At 45.2% G+C, this 25,320-nt stretch overlaps 1 protein-coding gene across 4 annotated transcripts in view; it reads left to right on the top strand.

The window, feature by feature from the left end:
• KCNE4 (potassium voltage-gated channel subfamily E regulatory subunit 4) overlaps positions 1–25,072 on the top strand; it is a 60,401-nt gene extending 35,329 nt beyond the window's left edge. For 2 of the 4 annotated variants that reach the window (XM_084780452.1, XM_084780453.1), the window contains 2 exons: positions 21,778–22,005; positions 22,565–25,072. In XM_084780452.1, coding sequence (XP_084636578.1) covers positions 22,599–23,102 — 504 coding nt within the window. In that variant the 5' untranslated portion in view covers positions 21,778–22,005; positions 22,565–22,598 and the 3' untranslated portion in view covers positions 23,103–25,072. Of the gene's footprint in view, positions 1–20,167; positions 20,333–20,385; positions 20,404–21,777; positions 22,006–22,564 lie in introns of those variants that run through there. The other 2 variants (XM_084780454.1, XM_084780455.1) reach the window with 2 other exon arrangements.
• Positions 25,073–25,320: the final 248 nt, after the last annotated feature.

Genomic DNA, 25,320 nt, shown 5'->3' with positions numbered 1-25,320 from the left:
CTTATTATATATAGCAGTGGAAAACTTGAGCCCAACTCTTCTAAAGTAACACTCTCTGAAATGTGCAAAGCTACTTTTTAAATAAAATTCAAGTTCCCCTGTACCTTCCTCAATTGCTCTCTGGATCACATTACAGTGGGAGGCACTTTGTACTTACTAAAGTGGAGCCATTGAGTCTCCTGGATCCATGTCTCCATGGATTTCCATTGTTAGGCTCTCTTTGTTTTTAACCTGTTAATGGAAGAAGAAAGTTTTATCAGTTCAATACAGAAAAGCTCTAGCAGTAAATCTAGTAAAATAGGCTTACTGAAGAGTTACATTGCATATGAGAACAAAGGAGCAGAGACGTGTTTTGTTTGTTTTGTTTTGTTTTTTTGAGACAGAGTCTCTCTGTGTAGTCTTGAGTGTCCTGGACTCACTGTGTAGACCAGGCTGGCCTTGAACTCACAGCGATCCACCAGCCTCTGCCTCCCGAGTGCTGGACTTAATGGCGTGGGCCACCACACCTGGCTCAAGACCTATGTATTTTTATTTCCCGATTAGCTCACACTTTACCGCATTTCCAACCATTTTGATAGATTTAGACATCAAGGTGAGCCCAAACAAGCCCAAGGCGAGATACAGAAAGATGGAATATCATCTCTGTAATGTCACTGCACGCTGACAGACCTGACACAGGCAAATGCTGAGAGTCAGTGAGCCAGAGAGACAGGGAAGTACAGGGCTGGTCCACAGGCAGCCCCGAGAGTCTTGATTCAGTCCTGCTAGCAGAAACTGGGCAGTCAGCCAAGCATCATAAATGCTTTACATGGCCCTCTCTTGAAGGGTCAAACAGAAGACAGATGCACAAATGATATAACACTGGATGCATCTTCTCTTTCTCGAAAGCCCGTTCCTATGCCAACTCCATTTATTTCCTTTTCAAGTGGTGGTCATGTGCAATGACCTCTTCTTCATTGACGTGCAGTAAAAACCAAGGCAAAGTTGGATGTGGTAGGAGTTTGGAAATGGTGATTTCTTAAAAAATGATTTTTTAATATATTACTTAGATGGATTTTTTGATAGAAATTTCTAGGGGTCTAAGATCAGGATCACCTATATTGTTTTGGGGTGCTGGGAGTGCCACATACTAAAATGCCTGCTACAGTTTTCTCACAGAATTGGAGATCACTAGGCGATGAGACTGTTGGTTCCCAGTCTTCCAAGGAGGTATTTGTAGGGGACAACATATGGGCAGGGGTGGAGGGTGGGGTAGCAATCTTTGTAAAGGACTGAAATGTTTTTTTCTGTGTCTGTGGTGTATCTGTAGGGCATTTTCTTGGTCAGTGTTTTTGTTTTGCTTTTAGTTTTAGTTATAGGGTTTTTTTTTTCCAGCTTGACACAAACCAAGATCTATCTGGAAAGAGAGAATCCTAAAAGAGAAAGTGCTTCCATAAGATCGGTCTGTAGGGCATTTTTTTTTTATTAGTGATAGTACAGGAGGGACCAGCCCATTGTGGGTGGGGTCACCTCTGATCAGGTGGTTCTGAGTTGTCTTAGAAAACTGAGCAAGCCATGGAGAGCAAACCGTTAAACAGCACTCCTCCACGGCCTCTGCATCAGTTCATCAGTTCCTGCCTCCAGGTTTCTGACATCTTTGGATTCCTCCACTGACTTCCCTCAGTGATGGACTGTTACCTGGAAGTATAAGATAAAAGAAACCCTTTCCTTCTCACGTTATTTTTGGCTATTGTGTTTTTATCATAGGACTAGAAAAATCTAACTAAGACACTGATTCATGTAGGAGGGCCCAGCCCACTGTGAGTGTTACCATCCCTAGGCAGGTGGGCTATATAAGAGGAGTAGCTGAACGTGCGCCTGCGATCAGGCCAGCAAGCAGAGATCCTCTGTGGTTTCTTCTTTAAACTCCTCCCTTGAGCTCTTGCCTTGGCATCCTTCAAAGACTGCACTATAACCGATAAGATGCAATACACCCTTTCCTCTCCAATTTGGTTTTTGTCGTAGTGTTGAACACAGCAATAGAAAATGAACATTCCCAATAACACTTGTCCAAAGCTTATGGCTACTAAATGCTTTCAGACTATCCAAGTTTAAAGCAAATCATCTTTTTTTTTTAAATGGGGGCAAATAAATGATTCATTGACTAAGTTATAAGACACATTTTCCAGTTGGCATTTGATCCCGGTTTGGTCTCCATACCATTATGCTTGCGGTCCTTTCATACTGGCCTTTAGCTGTTCCAGTTCTTACCAGGTGGCTTTTACTACCCACATGTCTCCAGCTGTCACACCTGGGTGCATCTCACTCCTGTCATACCCATAGCAAAATCAGCTGCTTCTCTCAAGCCTAGACAGTAAATCAGAAAGTCTAAGCCAGATCACACTCTATCTCTGGGCTCTGTTGTGGACAATGGCCCAGATCACTTTGACTTCATGTCAAAACCAATTCAGGTGCTAGAGGTACTCATAACACCCACACCTCAGTTTTGGAATTCTGTTCTATCCTACTGCTTTCTAAATAGCCTCAATGGCATGTGGTCATGGACAAAGGCAAGGCCACTGTGTGAAAAATCATCTTGAAAGTAGAAAGAGACATGACACGAGCAAGTAGGCTCTGAAATGAATGAGTCTGGACTTAGCTTTGGGGTTGACAGGTAGAGTTGGCACTGAGTTTCTGGCTGAACTTTTCTCGAGACAGCTATCCCATCACGGAAGGCCTGCTCCGAATGCGGGCAGTCCCATAGCCTAGGAAGAATGGAATAAAAGGAGGCACGTGGGAGATCTTGTCATTGCAGGAATTCTCTCTCTCTGCTCCTTGGCTGCCTCCACGTGAGATGCCCTATCCTGGTCTGTTGCTGTCTCTCTCTGTATCTCGTCTGTCTCTGTCTGTCTCTCTGCATCCTGGCTTCCTTAATGTGAGATGCCCGGTCCTGATCTGTTGCTTTCTCTCTGTGTATCTCTGCCTCTATTTCTGTTTCTGTTTCTTTGTCTCTGTCTGTCTGTCTTTGTCTCTCTGTCCATCTCTGCATTCTGGCTGCCATAATGTGAGATGTCCTACCCTGCTCCACTTCTGTGTCTAGTCTTTCTCTGCTTCCCTGTCTCTTTGTCTTTATCTCTCTGTCTCTTTGTCTGTCTGCCTGCCTGCCTGCCTGTCTGTCTGTCTATCTGTCTGTCTGTCTCTGCTTCCTGGCAGCCATAATGTGAGATGCCTTGCCCTTCCTTCTTTAAAATGATTGTGTAAAACCTCTGAAACTCTAAGTAAAATAAATCCTTTCTTCCTTAGGTTCTTCCTTAATTTCCCCCTTTCTCCCTGAACAGAAAACTGACACACAATGATTAATCTTGATTGTAAATGTCATAGGATCGAGAGGTGCCTAAGAGATCAGTAAAGCCCCCTTTGTGTGTCTGTTTTCAGAGACAATTAACTAAGGCAGAAAGACCTAACATGAATGTGGCTGGTTCTATCCAGTAGGTTGGGTCCCAGATGAAATAAAAGGAGAAGATAGGAGAAGCCCACTAGTGCAGGAATGGCAGGAATGGTATTATCCCCCTCTGTTCCTGGGCACTTTTTAGAAGATTCATCTGGGAAGGTTGTTGAAAATACGGATTAGTATTCTATCTATCTAGGAGACTATCTTTTTTTTTTTTTACTAATTATTTCAATAGTAATTCCCTAATAATTTCAATGTCAATAGTCCATGTATTTCAGTCATTGACAAGTCTCCTTCCTGTTTCAAGTTGCCTTTCAGACATAGCATTTATACCTCTGAAGTATTCTCCTATTTATAAAGTACTTACGTATTCTCATTTAGCAACTGATATGCATGGTCTAAACAACCTAAATGGTTTCTGTAAGCCCTTCCATCGCATCTCCAAGAAGTGGAGCTCACTCACTCAGAGGACCAGCATGAGAGCTCAGGTGGGCAGTACAGGATGCAGACACCTTTTCCTGTCCTGGGCGGAGACTTCTCACTCCAAGGGCATGCTAGTTACCCTCTATCTATAGGTATCAACTGCCGAGTCAACTGCAGGCATCGACCAGAGAACATAAGCTTAGATGGAAATGCTGTCAAGTGTACATAGGAAACCACTGAAGAGATGGTAGGAACTCATATTGAGGAGCAGCCCTCCAGAAATAGTTTTGGGTTAGACATCAAGAAACTTGGTTTCTGGTCCTGATCCAGCTCCTGACTTGCTGAGTGAATGTGTGCATGCTCTTGTGCTTCAATTTCTTTTTTTTTCTTTTCTTTTTATTTTTAATGTATTTTATTAATTTATTCATATTACATCTAAATTGTTATCCCATCCCTTGTATCCTCCCATTCCTCCCTCCCTCCCATTTCCCCTTACTCCCCTCCCCTATGACTGTGACTGAGGGGGACCTCCTCCCCCTGTATATGTTCATAGGGTATCAAGTCTCTTCTTGGTAGCCTGCTATCCTTCCTCTGAGTGACACCAGCCTCCCTTTCCAGGGGACGTGGTCAAATTGGGGCACCAGAGTTCATGTGAAAATCAGACCCCACTCTCCACTCAACTGTGGAGAATGTCCTGTCCATCGGTTAGATCTAGGTAGGGTTTTGAAGTTTACTGCACGTATTGTCCTTGGCTGGTGCCATAGTTTGAGCAGGACCTCTGGGCCCAGATCTGCCCATTATATTGTCCTTCTTGTAGGTTTATAGAACCCTCTGGATCCTTCTATTTCTCCATTCTCCCATGCTCCTCTCACCTAGACTCCCAATAGGATGTCCTCCTAGCTGTCCCATTTTCCTGGTAAGTGAAGACTTTCATGGGACATATATCCCTTGGCTAGTGTCCAGATATAAGTGAGTATATACCATTTGACTCTTTCTGCTTCTGGGTTAACTCACTCATTATGATAAATTTCTTAGCGGCATGAAAGGACCGAATTAGATTAGTAATTTCATAACATGGTCTTTGGAGCCCAATGGTTTAGAAGAGGAACCCTAGGTGACACGATAAAGAAAAGAAGGCATCAGGTAGAGGGATTTTCATATCCCCACTCTGTCTTAGTTATGGCATCTTGGACTTTGTTTTGCGCTGCTTATCTGGGCCCTGTGTGAGCCTCTCTAGAAATGCAGGTTTCCACACTGAACATGGGTTGTAAAGCAACGGGCTTCCTACTCTTTAGATACTCATTCACATGAAATGTAGATCATTATAGTTTTTCCACTGTAGCCTCTTTTCAAGTTAACCATCCTTAATGTTTTTCCATATACATGTTGATATCTTATTTAATATTCATACATTCATATAACGTGTTTGGATCACTCTCCCCCTTCTAATTCTCCTGCTCCTCATCACTTTACTCTCCCCTGCAAATGTATTTCCCTTTGTCTCTGTCTCAGTCTCTTTCTCTCTAATACCCAGTAAGTGTATTTCATGCTGTGATCTACCAGAGTATGAGTGGCCCCACATCCCTGAAGAATGCTGACGCTCCCTCCCTTGGCTGTCATCAGTTTTCGACAGCACCTCATATAGGGGTGGAACTCAATGGGCTCCTCCACATCTGTGCACAGACCTTGGCTGGTTTGATCTTGTACATGTCTTATGCATGTAGTCCAAGCTGCTTTGCATTCATATTAGCAATGCCTCTGTCGTGTACAGTAAATTCTGCTTTCCTCTAATGTCTCTGGCATTACCATCTGTTCTGCCACTTCCCTGATGATGATGAGCCTTGGCGGGAGGTGCTGTGATGCAGAGTCCCACGGAAAGCTGAGCACTCTAAAGTCTCTTATCTTCTCTACCTTGCTTGGTTGTGGGTCTTTGTATTAATTTTTCACTTACAGCAAAGAAGCTACTCTGACAAGGTTTAAGAGATGCTCTAATATATGGGTGTAAAGACAAAAACTTAGGGTATAGTTTGCTACTATATTCATTTAGCATAACAATAGTACTTGGTTCTCCCTCCAGAGCTCAGGGTTTCTGGCCCAGGTTATGGTACCAGGCATGATGCCATGTTGACCTTAGTCATAGCAATAGGAGGATAATGCCCAAGGAGATGATGCATCCTGAGGCTTGGAGAAGTGTCTTACTCATCCAAGCTGATGTTGCCCACTGAAGTGTTTGTCCTGAGAAGCACAGAGCAATGTGATCAGGAGAGGCCAGCTTCTGTTGTTTATTCCAGGAAAACACGTTCTCTCAGGCCCCAGCTGCCTTTTCTGCAGCATGAAGTTTCTGGATTAAATGGCCTCTAATGTATATATCTTGGCAGTTTGAGTTCCATTTCTTAAGCTATTGAAACTGCTGAAATGAGCGTTGTGTGTGTGTGTGTGTGTGTGTGTGTGTGTGTGTGTGTGTGTGTGTGTGTTTGTGATCAAAGGTTATTCTATGGGAAAGAGAGACAAAAACTAGCCAGAGAAATGGGGCTAAAGGTTTCTCAATGGCGATGGCCATATTTCCAAATATTTAAATGTAAGATATGTGTCATTTAACCACAAGCTCACTGCTAAGACCAAGAGACCTAAAGCAGATGGTTAAACAGCATAGATTTTAGAGTTTTCATCCCAAACAATCTACCCACGCAACTGGCAAATAAGAATGAGTTGTAAGGGTGATTATTTGATATTTAATTTTGGGCAAAATGTTCTGAGAATGAATTTTCCTAAGTCCTACAACTTTGGGTCATTGTTAATTTTTAAAGTACAAATACAGGGGCTGGAGAGATGGCTCAGAGGTTAAGAGCACTGACTGTTCCTCCAGAGGTCTTGAGTCCAATTCCCAGCGACCACATGGTGGCTCATGACCATCTGTAATGAGATCTGGTGCTCTCTTCTGGTACATGCAGGCAGAGCACTGTATATATAAAAAAGTACAAATATAGGATGGTGAGCTGGGTCAGTGGGTAAAGGTGCTTGCCACCAAGTTTGACAACCTGAGTTTGAGTCCCACAACCCACAGAGTAGTAAACATGTGGAAAGTGTTTATGTTTTTTGTGCTGGGCACCAACTGATCCAAGTTAAAACAGGAGGGATGGTCTTGGGATTATAGCTCAGTGGAAGTGTGTGCAGAGAGCCGACACTCTCTTAAGGATTTGTCCTTAACAGAACCATCAAAAGCAGAACAGATAGAAGAGACTTCCAACGTACAGTGGTTGGCAAACCAGACTCCCTCAGCTTCTCTGTATGTGTGGGAAGAGACTTGGTTTACCTCTGGGACAGATGCCCCCTTCAGCTGCAGGATGAAGTCAGGGGGACCGTGGAAGCCTCTTGGGGGACATTTTTTGGTCTTCCCCCCCAAGAAACAGCTTGTTTTGTTCTTTCACTTATTTTATTTACTTTCTTTCCCCTTGAGCTCCATTATCTTTTGGTTTCTCAAGGGAGGCCTTTTAACCTTGAAATGCTCTCAGCCTCTTTATGTCAAGTGCCATCATGGTGGTGAGGCAGTCAGCATGATGTTGGATCAGTTGCCTGAACTCCATTCTGGGGGCTGCTACCTAGTGGCTTGGTGAACTCTGGCTCTCCACATCTCTGACATCTCAAGTGCAAAATGGGTCACTGCAAAGATTAAACAAACTGTCTCATGGAAGCGACTTGGAAGATAATAACTTTTAGTTCAACTGTCTGTCTGTTTCTCCAACCTTCTATCCACTGACTTATCCATCTATTAATTTTTATTCTCTTTCTCTATGCATCTTTATCTCTCTATAAACTATATCACATTCAAAATAGAGAAGGAAGTGGTGGGAGAGGGTCTTTGATTCTTTTAGAGTAATCGGCTTATTTTCCTTGTTTATGGAAACAGTTCTGAGGACAAACAAAGCAGGTGACTATGTGGCCACCACCAGGCTTGGGGTCCAATTGACAGATTCCACCCAAACCTTGGCTTTTCTTCTTCTCTGCTGTCCTTTTTGTCCTCCTCAGAAGACAATAGGAGCTCAAGTGGGAGCTGCTCACTCGTCAGGGTTTAGAGTGTGACTGTCACATTTGTATCCACTAATAATGTCCAGCACAGATAGGAATTAAAAAAAAAAAAGTACAAGATATATTTCTTTATGCAATTTTCTTTCATCTTTAGATGTACACGTTACTTCTACCATATTCACTTTAAGATCTGTGTATTATTCTGAGCGTTCTCATTCCACTTCCTCTTCTCTTGAGCTTTGCCCTCCACACGATTAGCTGGAGGCTGCACATGGGCAGGATAGGCGACGTTGGATATTTATGTCTGCCAGGCACACGCAGGTGGCTTTAATTTACTTCTTCCCTAGGCCTTGTTCTTGTCTGAAGGATTGACAGGCAGGGTGGGATGCCTTCTAGCAAGATCCCTTCCTCCTCTTTGGTAGAACCTGAGCTGCAGATAGCTCTCCGTTCTCCATCCCAGTTCACACCATCAGAATAGCAGCTAACTGTGCAGAATCTGCCTTGGACCACTGGGCTCTGAGGGCCCCACCTGACGCTGGGCCCAGCTACACGATGTTCTTCTTTGGGCGCCCTGCAAGAGAGCGAAGCAACTCTAGTGTTCTCTCTGAGAGTTCCCAGGACTCATGTCTCTCTTCCCTGAGAATGAATCCCCAAATCAGAGAACTGGATCCTATCCAAACCTCAAAGCGGTCTTACTCAGCCATAGTCTTTGAACTCAGTTTTTCCTTCTTGCCTCGCTTTTCCCTAGTGTCTGGTTACGGAGTCAAGAGGATGGCCTCGTTTAGGCTGTATGTTGAAGAAGAGGAGCCTTGTGAGAGGGAGTGTGGGGTGGAGCCGATTGAGGATACTTGTTGGCTTGTCATCTTGAGGAGAAAGAGAATGACTAAGCTAGTCACCAGCGGGGGAGGCAGTGATAATAGTCAGAAGTAATATGGATACAGCTTTAGGTTGTCATAAGCTCTTGGGGACACCCGTAGCCATCTTGTAAGGAAGCTCTTTGTTCGGAAAAGTGTTAGATTACTGAGAAATAGATTAGATCAGTGTTCATATAACGTAGTCGGGCCCTGAAAGGGTTCTGGGAGGAAAACTAACATGAGTAAGGTGTTGGCATAGCTGGGAGTTTATAGCCCGACAGACGCCACATTCTGTTTCACAAAACCCCTGATGTCTTCAGAAATGTGAGCAGGCTTATACTGAAACATTTAAGAGAGCAGAGAGGGGCAACATGTCCTTAGGCCAAAGGCAAAAGTTGTTTTTGGGGTGTCATGAGGCCTTCTTTTTTTGTAGTTTGCCTTGGAGGCAGAAGAAGGTGAAGGCAAGATGTGGGAGGAATGGAGGAAGGGTGAACACAGTGTACTAGAGGGAACAGTTTGGGAAGTTCAGGGGATGATGTGGGATGAACTCTAGTAGTGTGCTGCAGGGCGCATGAAACTAATGGGACTATCTGACTTCTTCCGGTGTCCCTGCTTACAAAGGCTACAGACTTTGTTTCCTCTGCCTTTCTTCTTTCTTTGCTGCATGGGATGGAGTGTCCCAGTGCCCAAACCAGCTTCAAGATGGGTGTAAGAGCTGCATGTTTAGCCCACTATGCCCTACTACCTGGCTCTACAGGGAGAGGAGTCGTTGGTTCTGATTGGACAGGTGAGTGGTTTGGTGCACAGGTGGCGACCGCTCTTCCTATTAGAGGCTGGGTAAGGTGTTGATGAGGAATGGAAGCAGGGGCTGAGCAATGGGTCATCTGCCCTTGGCCCATGGTGGCACTGCACTAGCAGCGCGGGTTGGAACTCAAAAGGCCAGTGCTTTTCACTGATTGTCACTGGAAGCCTCATCTTTCCCCAGTCTCTTTCCTGAGAGTTTGGCCATGACTCTGGTATGGATGAAGGAAACACGTGACTCAGGAATTTAGACCCTGGTCCCTACATTTGCCTTTCCAAGGTCTTTCCCTCCCTTCTAGTCTTAAAGGCTGCAGGACACATCAGCCTATTCCCTTCTCTGGTTACCTTCCATGTGGATAGGAGTTGCTCTCATCCAAACATACTTATTGTACAGGATATAGAGGAGGCGTGGCTGGTAGGTAGAAAGTGGGTTTCCATCTTCTAAAAATGATGTCAGAGAAGGAAGGGGCAGTCTGTGTAAATGAAGTGGAAAGCAACATGGAGTACTTGTTACTCTGTGTAAATGAAGTAGAAAGCAACATGGAGTGCTTGTTACTCTGTGTAAATGAAATGGAAAGCAACATGAAGTGCTTGTTACTCTTAGCTGAAGTTCAAGTCACAGCACATACATTGCATGGCACAAGACTGCCCGTAACTCCAGCTCTAGGGGATCCAGTTTTCTCTTCTGGATTTAGGGGGCACTCATTCACCCATGGGGTGCCTGTGCCATCTATGGGGCACCTGCCCGCTCACCCATACACACAAATAAGTAAAATAAATCTTTATAAATTTTTGCTTTCCTCTCAATGTTTAGAAGAATGGGCTGATGATTACAGTGACAATAGTAACAGATACAGAGCAGTTACTGTGTGTCAGGCAGCTAAACAGAGGGAGCAGAAAGGGACTGGAGTTCTTTCCCCCAAAGAATTGTCATTACTTTGTTTTTATGGATGTTTCCTGGAAGACCTTTGTCCTAATTCCACTTCTATTATTGTGATAAAATATTCCACCACAGAACAACTTAGGAGAAAGGAGAAGGGGGCGTTATTTTAGCTTACAACTTCAGGTTCCAGTCTGTCACTGTGGGAAAATCAAGGCAGGCACTTCAAACAGTTAGTCATATAACCATATTCAAGAGCAGAGAGAAATGAATGCATCCATGCTGGCTTACTTGATTTTGCCACTTATTTTATATTTGAGCATCTCCTTCGTAGGACATAGTACCACCCACAGTAGACTGGGTCTTCTCATACCAACGAGCTGAAGATACTCCTTCAAAGGTGTGTCCACAGGTAAACCTAATTAGACAGTCCCTCACTGAGACTCTGCCCAGGTGATTCTAGGTTGTATCAAGTTGATGATTAGAGCTGCCTTAATCCTGTTTGCAAGGCTGTCTTTGTCCCTTGACTCACATTGAGAAAAGCTATACACCCAGGGATATTTATTGAAAGCAACCAAAGGCAATTGATTAACTTTGTGATTGTCTGAGATAATGGGTATTTCTTTGGTGGTGGCGGGGTCGGGGTAGGGTGGGGGAAGCAATAGGTTTACAAAACCAAGACCAAAATAAGAAAAAAACAGCTTAAAAGGGAAAACTGAAGAATGGAATACTTAACTGGCACTTTGAAAGACTTTGGCGTGTTGCTGGGGATCCAGAAAGAAGTTTAATGCATGAAGCTGTGCCTCTGCTCAAGACAGACAGAGGCCCCAAGCTTCCACACAAGTGGGGAACAAAGGGTGATGCAGAGCTACAAATGTTTGTCCCTAAAGCATGAACTGTAATCCTTATACAACCGGGTTAAAAGGTAGCACCTTAGGGGAGGGAAACGGACAGGGACCACCCTGCTCCATTTTTTCCTTCTGCCTTTTTCTTGGGAAGCAGCAGCAGCAGCAACAAGAAACCTTCCTGGGAACTGAAAGCAGAATGTCACCGGACACTGAGCCCCCTTGTCACCTTTATCCTGGACTTCTAGCTTCCGGAAGTGCCAAGTTAATTTCTATTCTTTGGAAATTATAGTCTGTGGAATTTTGTCACAGAAGTGTGAACAGACTAAGATAGTGTGTCTAAACTAAAATAGATTCTAATGCACTATAATAGACAGGATTTTTTTTCTAAGTAGCTGAGTCTTGATGGCATTTTGCAAAGTGAAAGAAGCCAGTCACGAAGAACCCAATAGCTACAATTGCATCTCTCAAGATTTATTTTTTTATGTGTAAGTGTGCATGTGTATCTGTGGGTGTATGTGCATTTGTCTTTGCATGTGCCCATGGAGTCCAGAAGAGAGTGTCAGATTTCAGGGAGATGGAGTTAAAGGTGGTTGTGAGCTACCTGATGTGGGTCCTGGGGACTGAACTCAGATTCTCTGCAAGGGTAGCAAGTGCTCTTTACTGCTTAGCCATCTTTCCAGCACCAAGATTCTTTATTTATTTTTTATTTTAATTTTAAAAATATATTTTATTAATTTATTCACATTACATCTCAATTGTTATCCCATCCCTGTATCCTCCCATTCCTCCCTCCCTCCCATTTCCCCCTTACTCCCCTCCCCTATGACTGTGAATGAGGGGACCTCTTCCTCCTGTATATGCTCATAGGGTATCAAGTCTCTTCTTGGTAACCTGCTATCCTTGCCAAGATTCTTTTAATTTATTCATTTTAAGGTACATGTATGTGTGTGTGCCTGTGCATATGTGTGTGCACATAAGTGCAGGTGACGGCAGGGGCCTTAACAGGACAATGGAAGTCCCAGGGCTTGAGTCAGAAGCGCCGATGAGCTGCCTGACGTGGGTGCAGGATCTAGAACTCTGGTTTTCTCGACAAGCAGAAAGCTCTCTCCATTTCTGTGAAGTGTCAAGAAAAGGCAAATCCAAAGCAGAAAGCAGAGTGGAGGCTGTGGGAGGCTGCAGGAAGGGGGGCTGGTGTGAGTGCTAAGGAGCATGCCAAGTCCCAGACATTCAGAAAGTACTCTGGAGTTAGATAGTAATGGTGCTGATATAATATTATCAATCAATTAAGAACTGCTGCTTTATATAGTTCATAATGGAAATTTAATTATGTACAATTTAGATCTCAGCTGGGCTGTGGTGGTGCACGCATTTAATCCCAGCACTCTGGAGGCAGAGGCAGGCAGATCTCTGTGGGTTCCAGGCCAGCCTGGTCTACAAAGTGAGTTCGCAGCCAAAGCTACACAGAGAAACCCTGTCTCGAAGCTCTGCCCCCCAAAGTTTAGCTCTCAATTTAAATGTGAAGCATATTAAACATCTGGTATTGCTAAGGACTTGTAGTACTAGCTAATAAGGACTAGTTGGCGGGCACTGGGCACTGGGCACTGGGCACTGGGCAAAGTGCTCATGCAGTGTTCCATGAAACCCTGACAGATTAAATCAAGGCACCAGTCACAGGATTGACATCACATGGTCAGGTACACTCGGGAGTGGCATGGAGATGTTTATGTTCTACCCATGCCTGGACTTGGACAATCCAATCAAACCTTCTCCTAGTTTGATGAAAGAGGTAGAATTTACTCTCTGACTTCTAAAAAACACTGACTTTCAGAAAATTATTATTGCTTTCTCTTGTACCTGGCTGGCCTTGAACTCATAGATATCTCAGAATGACCTTGAACTTCTGACCCACCAGTCTCCAAATCCTGAATTTAGGATTATAGCAGTGTGCAACCTCAGCTCACATATTCTCTCTCTGTCTCTGGCTCTCATCCCTCCCCCCCCCCTCTCTCTCACACACACACACACACACACAACTTTCCCAGAAGAGTTTCCTTAAACACTCAGGCTTCCTTTGGGCTGTTAGTCATACAGGCTGAACCGTCCTAGCCTCTCACTGAGGCATGGGGAATTTCATGCAACCCTGCACACAGCAGAGACAGGCCTACAGTATAGACTTAGAGGATGACTCACTGCAGACAACATGCATTTCCCAGTTTAAGCAGGAAGCCAGAATTGATCATTCAGCCATGAAGGTAGGCTCTGACAAAGCCCTAAGCTTGTGTTCTGTGATGTGATGTGTGTGTGTGTGTGTGTGTGTGTGTGTGTGTGTGTGTGTGTGTATTTGCTTTTGACTTATTTTTCTTGCTATTTCCTTTGTGTTAACTCTGACCATTTAAGTTTGTAGGCTATCTGTCTGCTTAGGTCTTAAGACAGATACAATTATTTGAATAAGTGAATCTGTCAGTCAGTGGACAAACAGGTACAGATTAAACAAATAAAGCCATTGTGCACAATGAGGCATGGTGCAAGGGGTATGAGGGATCCGGATGGAATTTGGAGAATATTAACCCTAAGATGTTTAGCTCTGAGTTTACCAGACTAATGAATGGGGACAAATGTCTTCTTCAATCTGCAGGAGATCCTGGCAGAACTGGGGGCGTTCATTTCTGCTCACACCCGCTGCCTGCCTACACCAGCCTTTCTGATATCACTTTCCTGCATGTGTGCTGCGAAGAATTATTTTTGAGGTCAGAATGTGCTTGCTTTCTCATCATGGCCATGGCTATTACTTTCTAGTATCCATGCCCTCTTTTCTCCTTGTACATGTGACTTTTCACAATTGTTTTTTGCCTAAGGATCCACTTGGGGTATGAAACAGACTGTGTGATTCTGTATGGTGAGCTTCCTGGAGGTTCCTGAGCTGACTGTGAAACTACAACTGAGGAGAGGTAGAGACTCTCAGGATTAACGGTGTAGTCCAGTGATCGATTGTGTGCTTAATATGCATATGTATGCATGTGCATGCTCATGTGTGTATATGTGTGCATATTTGTATGCATGTGTGTATTTGTGTGTATCTGTGTGTATGTGTGGGTACATGTGTGTATCTCTCTCAAATGTGTGAGCGAGCATGTAAGTGTATATGTATGTATGCACATGTGTGTATGTCTGTATGTATATGTGTGTATCTATCTACCTGTATCTTGTATGTGTGTTTATGTATGTGTGTGTATCTCTCACTCTGGTGTGTGTGTGTGTGTGTGTGTGTGTGTGTGTGAGAGAGAGAGAGAGAGAGAGAGAGAGAGAGAGAGAGAGAGAGAGAGAGGGAGGGAGGGAGGGAGGGAGGGAGAGAGAATCTTCAAAAGAGAAGAAAACCCCCTCTAAGTTCTTTCACGGCTTGCTTGCCTTTGGCTGCCGCATGTGTTAGGACCCCAGCTGTCTCTAGAGGAGCCGGATGGAGAAAGGTGATGGGAACTGGCTGGAACAGGAAGCAGAGTCCTGGAGGAAGGGAGAACCCCACTTCCTGCTATCCTTAGTTTAGTCTGTTGTGCAGAACCCGAGGACAAGCTGTGAAATGCTCTTAGATCCACGCGAGTCCCTCTGCTGAGCAAGGCACTCTTGGTACATACAAGAATCAGAGCTAAGTGGATCTTGGTTTTGCTGGGCTCCTGTTTAATTATTGCATACTTAGAAGGTGTTAAGAAATCGTTTAGAACTTCAAAACATTTTTTTAAAAAGTGTCAGTTCTGTTCTCAGCTGGAATCCCTGAAGTTCATCAGTGTCCTCTCTCCAGCCTGACCTCTTCATTCGCTGCAGCCAGAGGAAGTGACCAACAGCAGCTAAGCACTGTGTGTCCCAGAAAGGGAGCATGTGTCTGGCGGCATTTCAGTAGGAAGTGGAACACGTGATCCCAGTTCCATTGCTTCCTGATGTGCACGTTACCCTTTAGGTTTCATGGTACACACACACACACACACACACACACACACACACACACACACACACACACACTCACTCACTCATTATGTATATATGTAACATATATAATATACATATATATATATATATATATATATATATATATATAATTAGCCTCTTGTAAAAGTCAAATAAGGATGAGAAGAGTTTCTAGCTCATTCATGCTATTCGGCTAACAAATATTCTTAGGTTCACTATGGTCCAGATTCCACACTAGGTGCTGGGAATAAACCAGTGAACAATAACGTTTGGCCCTCGAATTTAAATTTAAGTTATATGATCCACGCAGCTTCTGTGAACTGTCTTTTTGTCTCCTCCTTCATTGTCTCTGGTGATGGTAGGAGATACATGCTTATGTGCTTGGTACCAGTCCCAGCTGTGACTCACGTGATGCTTAGGATGAAGAGGCAGGACCTGCAAAGTGGTCCCTCACAGCATCCTTGGCTTTGAGTCCTACCCCTCTTCAGATTTGTTCTCTAGAGTCACCGTTCCCTTGCCCTATGATGAAATCTGGGGCAGATCCCACAGCTTTTCTAGTCACTCTTTTCTGGTCACTCTTGTCAGGCTGGGGAGATGACTCAATGAAGGAAGAGCTCTGGTTGCTCTTCCTGAAGACTGGCTAGATTCCCAGCACCTGTTGGTGCTGTGGGGCCTGGAGACAGGAGGATTGCTGAAGCTTACTTACTCTCATGGGGTGGGACTTTGCAGTGCTACAGCTGTTCTGGGTTTACCCATGCACATGTAAGCTACTCCCCTGCCCTCCGTCCATGTTCTATAGGAAAGGCCAATAAACTCATTAGCCTTACCAAGTTCGACTTCGGTGCAGTTCTACTTCAGTCTGCCACTGGTGTCTAAGTGGGGATAATAATTACTTGTTGATACCTCCTTCAGGGACAGTTAATTCAGTACTATCTTATAGTTTTATTGGCTTTTAATTGTGTGTGTGTGTGTGTGTGTGTGTGTGTGTGTGTGTGTGTGTGTAGTGGGTATGTGCATATGAGTGCAAGTGTTCAAGGTGGTTGGAATAGGTGTTAGATCCCTTGCAGCTAGAGTAATGGGCAGTTGTGAACCTCCTGACGTAGCTTCTGGGAACTGAACTTGAGTCTTGTTCAAGAACAGTTAGTTCTCTTAACCACTGAGCCATCTTTCCACCCTGCATCATAAGGTTTTCATGAGGCTTAAGTACAAAGTGCTTAGAACAATTCCTGGTACATTGTAGGTATTAGCTAAATATTTGTTAGGTAAATACCAGGAAAAATGTTTGAAAAATAATTAAGAAATGCCAAGTGCATTGCAGTTTTAATCTTTACTGTCATGAGCTGTGAGTTCTGTCCTCGCAGATGCCCTGGCTGTGGCATCATCTCCTGAGCGTGGCTGGTGTTAGAGGGAGGGCCTGCAGGGCATAGTACATACCTGGCAGATGGCCAGCCCTGACCCCGTCTCATTCCAAGTCCTAGGAATGTTGAGAACTGTGAGTCTGAGGAGGGTGACTCAGAGATGACCCACGCCTGGCCTAGCAGTCTCAGATACTTCTCAGAAAGAATTTCTGGAAGAGCAGATGCAGTGGCAGGCATAGGGGATTTTGTTCTGCAAAGCTCTGTCAGACCCACAGCCCAGCCTGCTCAGGAGTGGGAGAGCCTGGTGCAAGACCAGACACTGCTGAGGATCTGGGCACAATTAACGACCCCTTTTCTTGACATGCCTGCCTCCTGACATGTTTGTGGGTGGCTAAAACAAAAACACAGAGGAGTTATGCAGCAGAGCTGGTCACGTAGCATGGGCAGGAAAGAGCTGGGTCAGATCTCTGCCCTCTGTGCTGGTGTTTAATCTGATGAGATTCATGGTTTTGCTCTTATCCCAGCACGGACTTTGTTTAGTAACAGAAGCTGCTAACATAATTTCAGAGATGTGTGGCCAGGGACTATTGGGTCATCTGGTGAAAATGACGTCACCAGGAAATGAAAGTACTCAAATACTCAAAGCTCCAGAGAAAGTGTGTGTCAGAATGAGTCAAGGCGGGGGGGGGGGGGGCAGGGGAGTGAGGGGAAGGGAGTAGAGGAGAGAAAGAAAGAAAACAACACACCACATCAAAACAGAAGTCCACAGACAAGCTGCGTATGTAGGCTAAAGGGGAATGGTTGTACTTGGAGACACATGGATGTAGGACAAGGGTGTTATTCTTTCACTGACATATTCTTTCTAGAAGATTCTAAGGAGGCTCAGCTTCTAATGAGAACAGCATAGACATCAGAAAGAAAAACAATTTGTAATGGAACGTTCATACTTAGGGTTGAGTATGTAGGCTCATAAAGATCCCAGAGAAGTTGGATAATTACCAAACTTTCATTTTCTACTCTCCCTGACTTACTTTTTGGTTTCCCTTCAGTGAGACAAAAGACAGTAGAAGCAAGCAGGCTTTGGGGTTCCCCAGACCTGGGTTCAGATCTTGATTCTATGGGAAGAGGTAGCTCAGTTGGTAAAACGTCTGCCACTCAGGCATGAGGACTTGAGTTGGATGCTTAGCTTTCATGTAAAATGCTGGATGCCATGGCACACAATTGGAATTGCAGAGCTGGCCAGGTTGAGACAGGAAAACCTCTGGATCTCACTGGCTAGCCAATCTAGCTAAATCAATTAGGTGAAGAACATACAACAAAGCCCTCTAGTCTCCATATGCTGAAGCATCACACATGTGCATTCATGTACATATATAGACAAGGACACGCGTGCGCATACACCCCCCCCCACTCCTGATTCTATCACTAATGGCATGGCTTTGGGAAATTTGTTTAGATGGAGTCTTACCTTGTAGCTTATAGCTTTAGTTGGCCTACAACTCACGATGTGGACCAGGCTGGCCTCAAGCTTACAGAGACCCACCTGCCTCTGTTTCCAGCTAGACCTCATTCTTATTTAAAATGCCAGTTTAAAGTGGTTTAATCGAAAGGCAGAATAAAGAGTTGAGAAACAGACCTGGACGTACATGGTTAATTGATTTTTTTTTTTTTAAGATTGCTTTCCTAAGTCTTTCATTATGTGTAACTTTGTATGTCTGCGTGTCAGTGACCACAGAGTCCTGAAGGAAGGGTCAGATCCTCTGGAGTGAGAGGTGGCTGTGAGCTGCCAGACGTGAATGCGGGGTGGGGGTTGGGGGGTGGGCAGGGAGGCTGAAGCAGAGTCTCTTCAACAAAGAGCACTTGGACAATTGGACTTCCTCACGTTAAAAAATTAGAACCTTGGGCCAACGAGATGGTTTACTGGCTAGAACACTTTCTGTGCAAGCACAGAGACTTGAATTTGGGGGCCCCAGTATCCATGCAAAAAGCCTGGTGCTTGGGAGACAGTGATAGACAGATCTTGGGGGCTCAATGCCCAGCCAGCCTGGTCAAATTGCAGACTTCATCCATTGTGAGACATTGTCTCAAAAAAAAAAAATGAGGTGGAGAATGATTGAAGAAGACATCTCAATGTCAGCTGCTGGCCTCCACATGAACTTACAGTAGTGAGCACCTTACACACACTTGTGCAACAACACACACATACCCACACACCCTAATTCATACTTACTTTTTTAAAAAGATTTACTTATTTATTATGTATACAGTGTTCTGCTTGCATGTACACCTGCACACCAAAAAAAGGGCACCAAATCTCATTATAGATGGTCATCAGTCACCATGTGGTTGCTAGGACTTGAACTCAGGACCTTTGGAAGAACACATGGTGCTCTTAAGCTCTGAGCCATCTCTCCAGCCCCTATACTTTCCATCACAAAATGAAATTAACTCAAAATATATCATAGTTCTTGTTTTGTTTTGTTTTGTGGTTTTTCGTGTGTGTGTTGTTTGTTTGTTTGGTTTTTGTTTTGTTGAGAGAGGGTTTCTCTGTGTAGCCTTGGTTGTCCCGGAACTCACTCTGTACACCAGGCTGGCCTTGAACTCATAGAGATCTTTCCTGCCTCTGCCTCTGGAGTGCTGGGATTAAAGGTGTGTGCCACCACTGCCCATTCATAAGGCAGATCCATTAAAAAAAAATGGAGAGGACTTGGTTTTCATTAGAATTATGACACATTTCTGTGAAGAAAATGGAAGTGTCAGCTGCGGAATGAAAATAAAGTATTTCTGATACGGGTTAATTTCCTTATCATTGCTGTCTCCTGAAGCTGCAGCACAAAGTGAAAGAATGGTTACTGACTCTCACGCCCAGACAGAACACACTTCCCAGAAGGTCATTCAGTTCTCTCATCATTAACCCCACTGCTCACAGCCAAGGTTCTTAGCGTCTGTGAAGATAGCCTGCAGAGAAGACTGAGTGAGGTAGGAGCTCGCCAGCCCAAATCCTAAATTACAGTCCCAGGATAGGAGAGGTTCGAAAGGCAAGAGCTGCAATGGGATGTCTGGAGAGAGGCCTCTCTACACCAGGAAGCTACCAGAAGCCTTAGGCAATCAGGGAGCATTCAACCTTGACAGCAAACCACATAAGCTGAGTGGGCACCTCTGCCTTACAGTGCTCAATGTTTCCTCAACTGTTTCCTAGAAAGATCCTTTCAGAGTTCTGGGGTGCCAGAGGTCACAGGGTCACCAGCAGGCAGCTTGTGGTTTCAAAGATCTGTTTTTCTCCAACGATGGTGAGAATCCTTGTATTGGATTTGACTTTTGTTCTGTTTCTATCTTCTTAGTCCTTCCAAGTCCTTTCTAGATTTGGTCCAGAAGCCAGGATGGTTCTTGGTTTCAGAGCCTTGGGGCTGTAAGCCCAGCCCTAGGATTGGTTTCATTTGTGGCTCAGTCTCTGCTAGGCTTTCTGACACCTGACCATGTGGCACTGGTGACCCATTTCTTCGCCTTGTCTTTTCCACTTTGCCCTGCCTGGGAATCCCCTAGTGACGAGTGTTTTTCTCTATCCCAAGGTACATGAACAGCAATACTGTGGTGAGTACCAATAGGAGCGCTTCTCCTGGGTCTCTCTTCCACTAATCTTCCGGATGTGCCACTGGAGGCTCATTGTGGATGGCCGTCTGCCAGGGCTTGTGTGGAGGGCGGATGGCAAAGGTCAGGTCTACCATATAGCTGTCAAGTTTTCAACTGGCGGAGTGGTGAGTGCAGCTGTACTGATGTGAGGAAAATTTGATGGCATGAATGACCTTGGTGTTGGCATCAGAGGCAGGTAATAATACTTCAGTGTTGGCTGGGGATGTATGGGGTGAGCACAGATGAAATCATATGCGTCTTCCAGTACCATAAACTTTTGGTCCAATTCTTTTCCCAGGACAGCTGTCAGAATCCACATCAGGCACAAAAGCAGACTCACAGTGACAGTTCTAGCGCCTGGACCCTATGTGTTCTATGTAGTCAGAAGGAAGTTTCCATGCTTCTCCTTGGGAGCTTCAATGCAATGACCCACCGGGGATGCTTCTTTTAGGGTTGGCGTGCACACCAGTCATGGAGCAGCTCCTAGATCAGAGGCTGCTGTAGATTAAGGCTCCCTGCCAGTTTCCTTGGCTTACAGTGATGTCCCTTTAGAGTGAACATCCCAGGGAGCAAGTGACTTGGGAAGCAAGCCCTTGGTGACTCTTCTCATGTCACTCACAGCAGCCTTTTTCAACGTGGGGGTCCACCTAGGTCGTGTTTAGAACTTGAGCCTTCTTGGTGGCTCACCAAGAGAATGCCTGCTTCACCCATGACCTGTCTGAGATACACAGATAAGTGTGTACAGTCTGTGCGGTGCTTCAGAGGCATGGCCATAGGCAGAATGGAGCCAGTCCTGCTCTTAGTAGCTCTCACCAGCACCTTTTCACTCCACATAGATCAGTAAAGAGAATCTGGAAGGTTTTTATTTTCATACAAGGTCTATTTTTGTAACCCAGCCCGACACTGAACTCATGGTAGCCTTGCTCTAGCCTCTTAACTGCTAGATTACAGGTGTCCAACAATTCCTCGGTAAAGGCTGGAAGACTCCAAAAGAGATTGTAAAGCGTGTATTTGTGAGCTGGGTGTAGAAGGCCAGTAGAATCTTTATGCATTTAAAGGGTTAACCTGCACCAGCCAGCCTTGCGGTTTTTAGAGGGGTTAAGCTGAAAGGAACTTAAAAGCCATTAGGTTCTCAGAACTCTGCTTGCTAACCAGGCCTGCCCCTCACTAGGCAGCTATTTTACTGCAGCTGTGTGAAGGCTTGGAGAGGCTAAGGAAGGGTTTGTCAAACTTCCCTAATCAGTGGAAGAACTTAAGATGGAAGCAATTGTTTCTTGACTATAAATTCTGCCCTTGCCTCCAACTGTCTTTCATTCTAATGACAGGGTTGGATTGTATACCCTGTGAGAACCTATAGATGACATAATTGGTTATTTCCTGCAAGGGAAAAGAAATATAAACTCCTTATCAGGGAGAGCGGACTTTGGGGTAACAGTTCAAACGTAGCACATTCTTTGCCCCTCTTTTCGTACACTGGTTCTAGCCACCTGAAGCCTCTTGCTCTGCTGAGCTGAGCTGGGGCGGGCGGGGCAAGCGGCTCCTACTCCCCCCCCTCTTTTTCTCTTCACAGCTGCAAAGTTCAGAGAGTTGAACCGCAGTGCTTCGAGTTCAGCGCTCTCCGCCACAGTCAACCCCTGTTGTAAATCCTCCTCCCGGAACACGTGACAATGCATTTCTTGACTATATATCCCAAGGACAAGCGCGGGGCTGTCAGAGCGCAGAGCCTGACACAGAAGAAAAACATCCTCGGGCTCAGCCATTTAGGACTTCCACACTCGGGACAAACTGTCAGCCTTTGGTAAGTTAGCGAGGCTCCTTCTCTTTGGAGACATGCAAGGGGGCGGGGGGGGGGGGAGTTCTAACTATTAATAGAGGAAGTTTTCTTGCTTTTTTTTTTCTTATAAGGAAACTTTGCTTTGAAAGTTTGAAGCTTTTGAAACAAAATGTAAAGTTTGCTTCTGTCCAGCCAGTTAAAACATGCCTTTCAAAGCTTAAGATTCCCCCCCCCCCCATGAATCCTTATATGGTCTATAATGTTTAAAGGACAGAACTAAGGCACAGTTATTTTCTGAAATACAGATAAAGTATCTATCTATCCATCTATCATGTATCTTCCTACCTGGTGAAAGTTTTTCTCACGTTTCTTCCATTCTTTCCCTTGATTTCTCTTACTTGCTCCAAGCAATCAGAGTCAACCCTTGTTAACCGTTTGGTGAGATGCCTTACATTCTGCTATTTCCTTCACTCCTGTTTTTAACTAGCTACTTGGATCTGTTGCAACGCCACAAGCCCTGAGCTTGCCTTCTGCCTGTACTGTGGATCCATGTGGAAGGTCTAACTTGTGGCTTTCTCCCCAGACCCAGGCTGTGTGAGCAACCTTCCAAGCTGAGCATGGAGCCCCTGAACAGCACCCACCCGAGCGCTGCAGCCTCCAGCAGCCCCCTCGGTTCCCACGAGCCTAGTAACAGCCGCGGCAATGGCAACGAATACTTCTATATTTTGGTAGTTATGTCCTTCTACGGCGTTTTCTTGATTGGAATCATGCTGGGCTACATGAAATCCAAGAGGCGGGAGAAGAAGTCCAGCCTCCTGCTGCTGTACAAAGATGAGGAGAGGCTGTGGGGGGAAGCCATGAAGCCGCTGCCTATGATATCCGGCCTGAGGTCAGCCCAGGTACCCATGATGCTGAACGTGCTACAAGAGAGTGTGGCGCCTGCACTGTCCTGCACCCTCTGCTCGATGGAAGGGGACAGTGTGAGCTCTGAGTCTTCCTCTCCCGATGTGCACCTCACCATCCAGGAGGAGGGGGCTGATGATGAGCTGGAGGAGACGTCCGAGACACCTCTCAATGAAAGCAGCGGAGGGTCTTCAGAAAATATTCATCAGAATTCCTAGCACCCTCGGGCCTCTGGAGGTGGCTCCATAAGCCACGCTTGACAGAGGAAAGACATTTGCCAAGTGCCTGGTTTCACTTTTTTGCTCCGCAGCTGCCACTTTGCACAGACTGTGGGCAAATCCCCCAAAGTGGGGGAGGGAGAGAGAGAGACAAGGCTCAGCCAGTGTTCTCGAGGTTCTTGTGGTTCGGACTCAACACTGCGAAGGTCCCAGAGGCGTACACCGTGATCATTTACTCTGGGGCCTGGGTGTTGCGGGTCCCCCGTTCAGCATCTGGCTGGATAATGTGTTGTTTTTCACTGGATGCCCTGGTTAACTTCTGCAGCATCTATCTGCCTGTGCCCAGGGCTGACAACTGCCCAGGGCAGGCTGAAGGACTAGTTTTGATTTGCTAAGTTGCCTAGAGTTTTCTTCTTCTAGATCTGATTGGCTGTAAGTACGTTTATTGTGTGTGCCTGTGCCATTTGGTCACAGACAGTTACATATTTCTTCTGGAGGTGGGAGACAGATAGAACCCAGCTTGTTTGCACAATGCAAGGAGAGAAGGCAGTGTGTACATATGTCTGCGTTAGCCGTGGGTATAAGCTATGACCTAGTCTGAGCTTTTGTCTCACCTGCGAGCTTGAACTCTGACTTTTGACTGTACAGCATTGCAGGTGAACATGGCTTTCTTTGTCAGTGAGCTTCCTCTGAACCAAGCCTGCATTCAGGATGGCTGTTCAGGGTGGTCCTCCTGACCTTCATAGATTGGGTAGTGATGGGGTTACACAAGGCCAAATCATTGATGGGTCTGCTACAGCTCTTTTTTTCCCAGCCGAGTTTTCTGGGGCCAGAGAGCACACATGTGGGCCTCACCATGTGGGGGTTTGTCACGTAGCTGAGACCTAGAAGGGCATACTCAAGCGAGATTGCACCGAGCTGGGGTTCAAGCACTGCATCTCCTGGCCTGAGCTCTGATGCTCATTTACTGTGTGGTCCTGGGCATGTCCTCACAAGGCTCATGGCCTTCATGAGGCTCCCGGGGCTGCACAACCCCCAGGGGGCTGGGGAGGACATCTTTAGACTTTGTACTGTGTGATAAGTCCTCCACGGCCTGGTGTGAGGAAGTTAGGACCAAGTATTTCCCCTTTGGCTGCTTAGTCTGGAGAAAGATATGTCGACTTAAAGGCACAGTTGGAGACCCTAGAGATGTGTAACTGGGGAATTCGGGGCTGGTCAGCAGCCATCCTTATTGAAGCTTTCCCAGCATGGGACTGAAGAGGCAGACAGTATGGTTTCCTCTGCAGAATTCTGTGGATGGGAGGATGTTAACATTCCCAGCTAAGGGTAAGAGAAGTCTAAAAGGAGGTGCTCAGGGCTGCTTGCCAGTGTTCCATGTAGTCCTGTGAGGCAGAGCCTCACAGCAGGCTTTTTTTTTTTTTTGCCCCTCGGAAAACCAGAAGGAAGCAGAAAATCTCCAAAAGACCAAGTTTGCCTCTAGTGAAAAACCTTTAAAATTTTTATTTATCCTAACTCTCTCTGGATTGGAGACAAAACAGTTACTACTGGTCCTCATGAGGGGTTAACAGTATAGGAGCTGGGTTTTTGTTTGTTTGTTTGTTTTGTTTTCAATCGGTTTTGACGCAGAGGTAGCTGTATTATGTTGGACACGAAAGGGGCCTCTGTTCACTTTAAGATTCAGAGTGTGGATCAACTCCAAAGGGGGCCGTTTAAGTTGAAAGAAGCCAAGTTCAGTTTGGCCTCTTGCCTGGAATCACTTGAATTCTGAAACTTTACTGCGACAGACATGTGCGTTGTCACATTTTCCATTGCTTAATCCTGGTTTGGTGCAAGTCTGTCTGCGCCTGTTACAAAGTGATGTATATACTTCCTTCCAATACATTGAGTTGTAGACAATCGTCTTTTGTATTTAATGGTTTGTAATTTTCACAATATTTTTTAATTTAAATAAACACATTTCCCTCCAAGAAGTCACAGTTCTTTGATCCTTAAACATATGTATAATTTCTAGTCTCTATGTTATTGCAAAGTGTCGCTGTGTACTATCCACCTCCAGAGCCATACTTCTGCAAAGACACATCTTTTGCCACAGGGTACGTGTGTTGTGATGTCGTTTGCCACAGGGTACGTGTGTCGTGTCATTTCCATCCTTTGATCCACTTTGTAGGTATTGGAAAACAAGCTGAGGATGGTCTTACGTCACCTTCTGCAAAGGCCC

Source organism: Acomys minous (assembly GCF_964271855.1).
Source record: "Acomys minous genome assembly, chromosome: 4".
Lineage (NCBI taxonomy): Eukaryota > Metazoa > Chordata > Mammalia > Rodentia > Muridae > Acomys > Acomys minous.
Note: the sequence above shows the minus strand (reverse complement) of the source record. Positions and strands in the feature narration are given on the sequence as shown.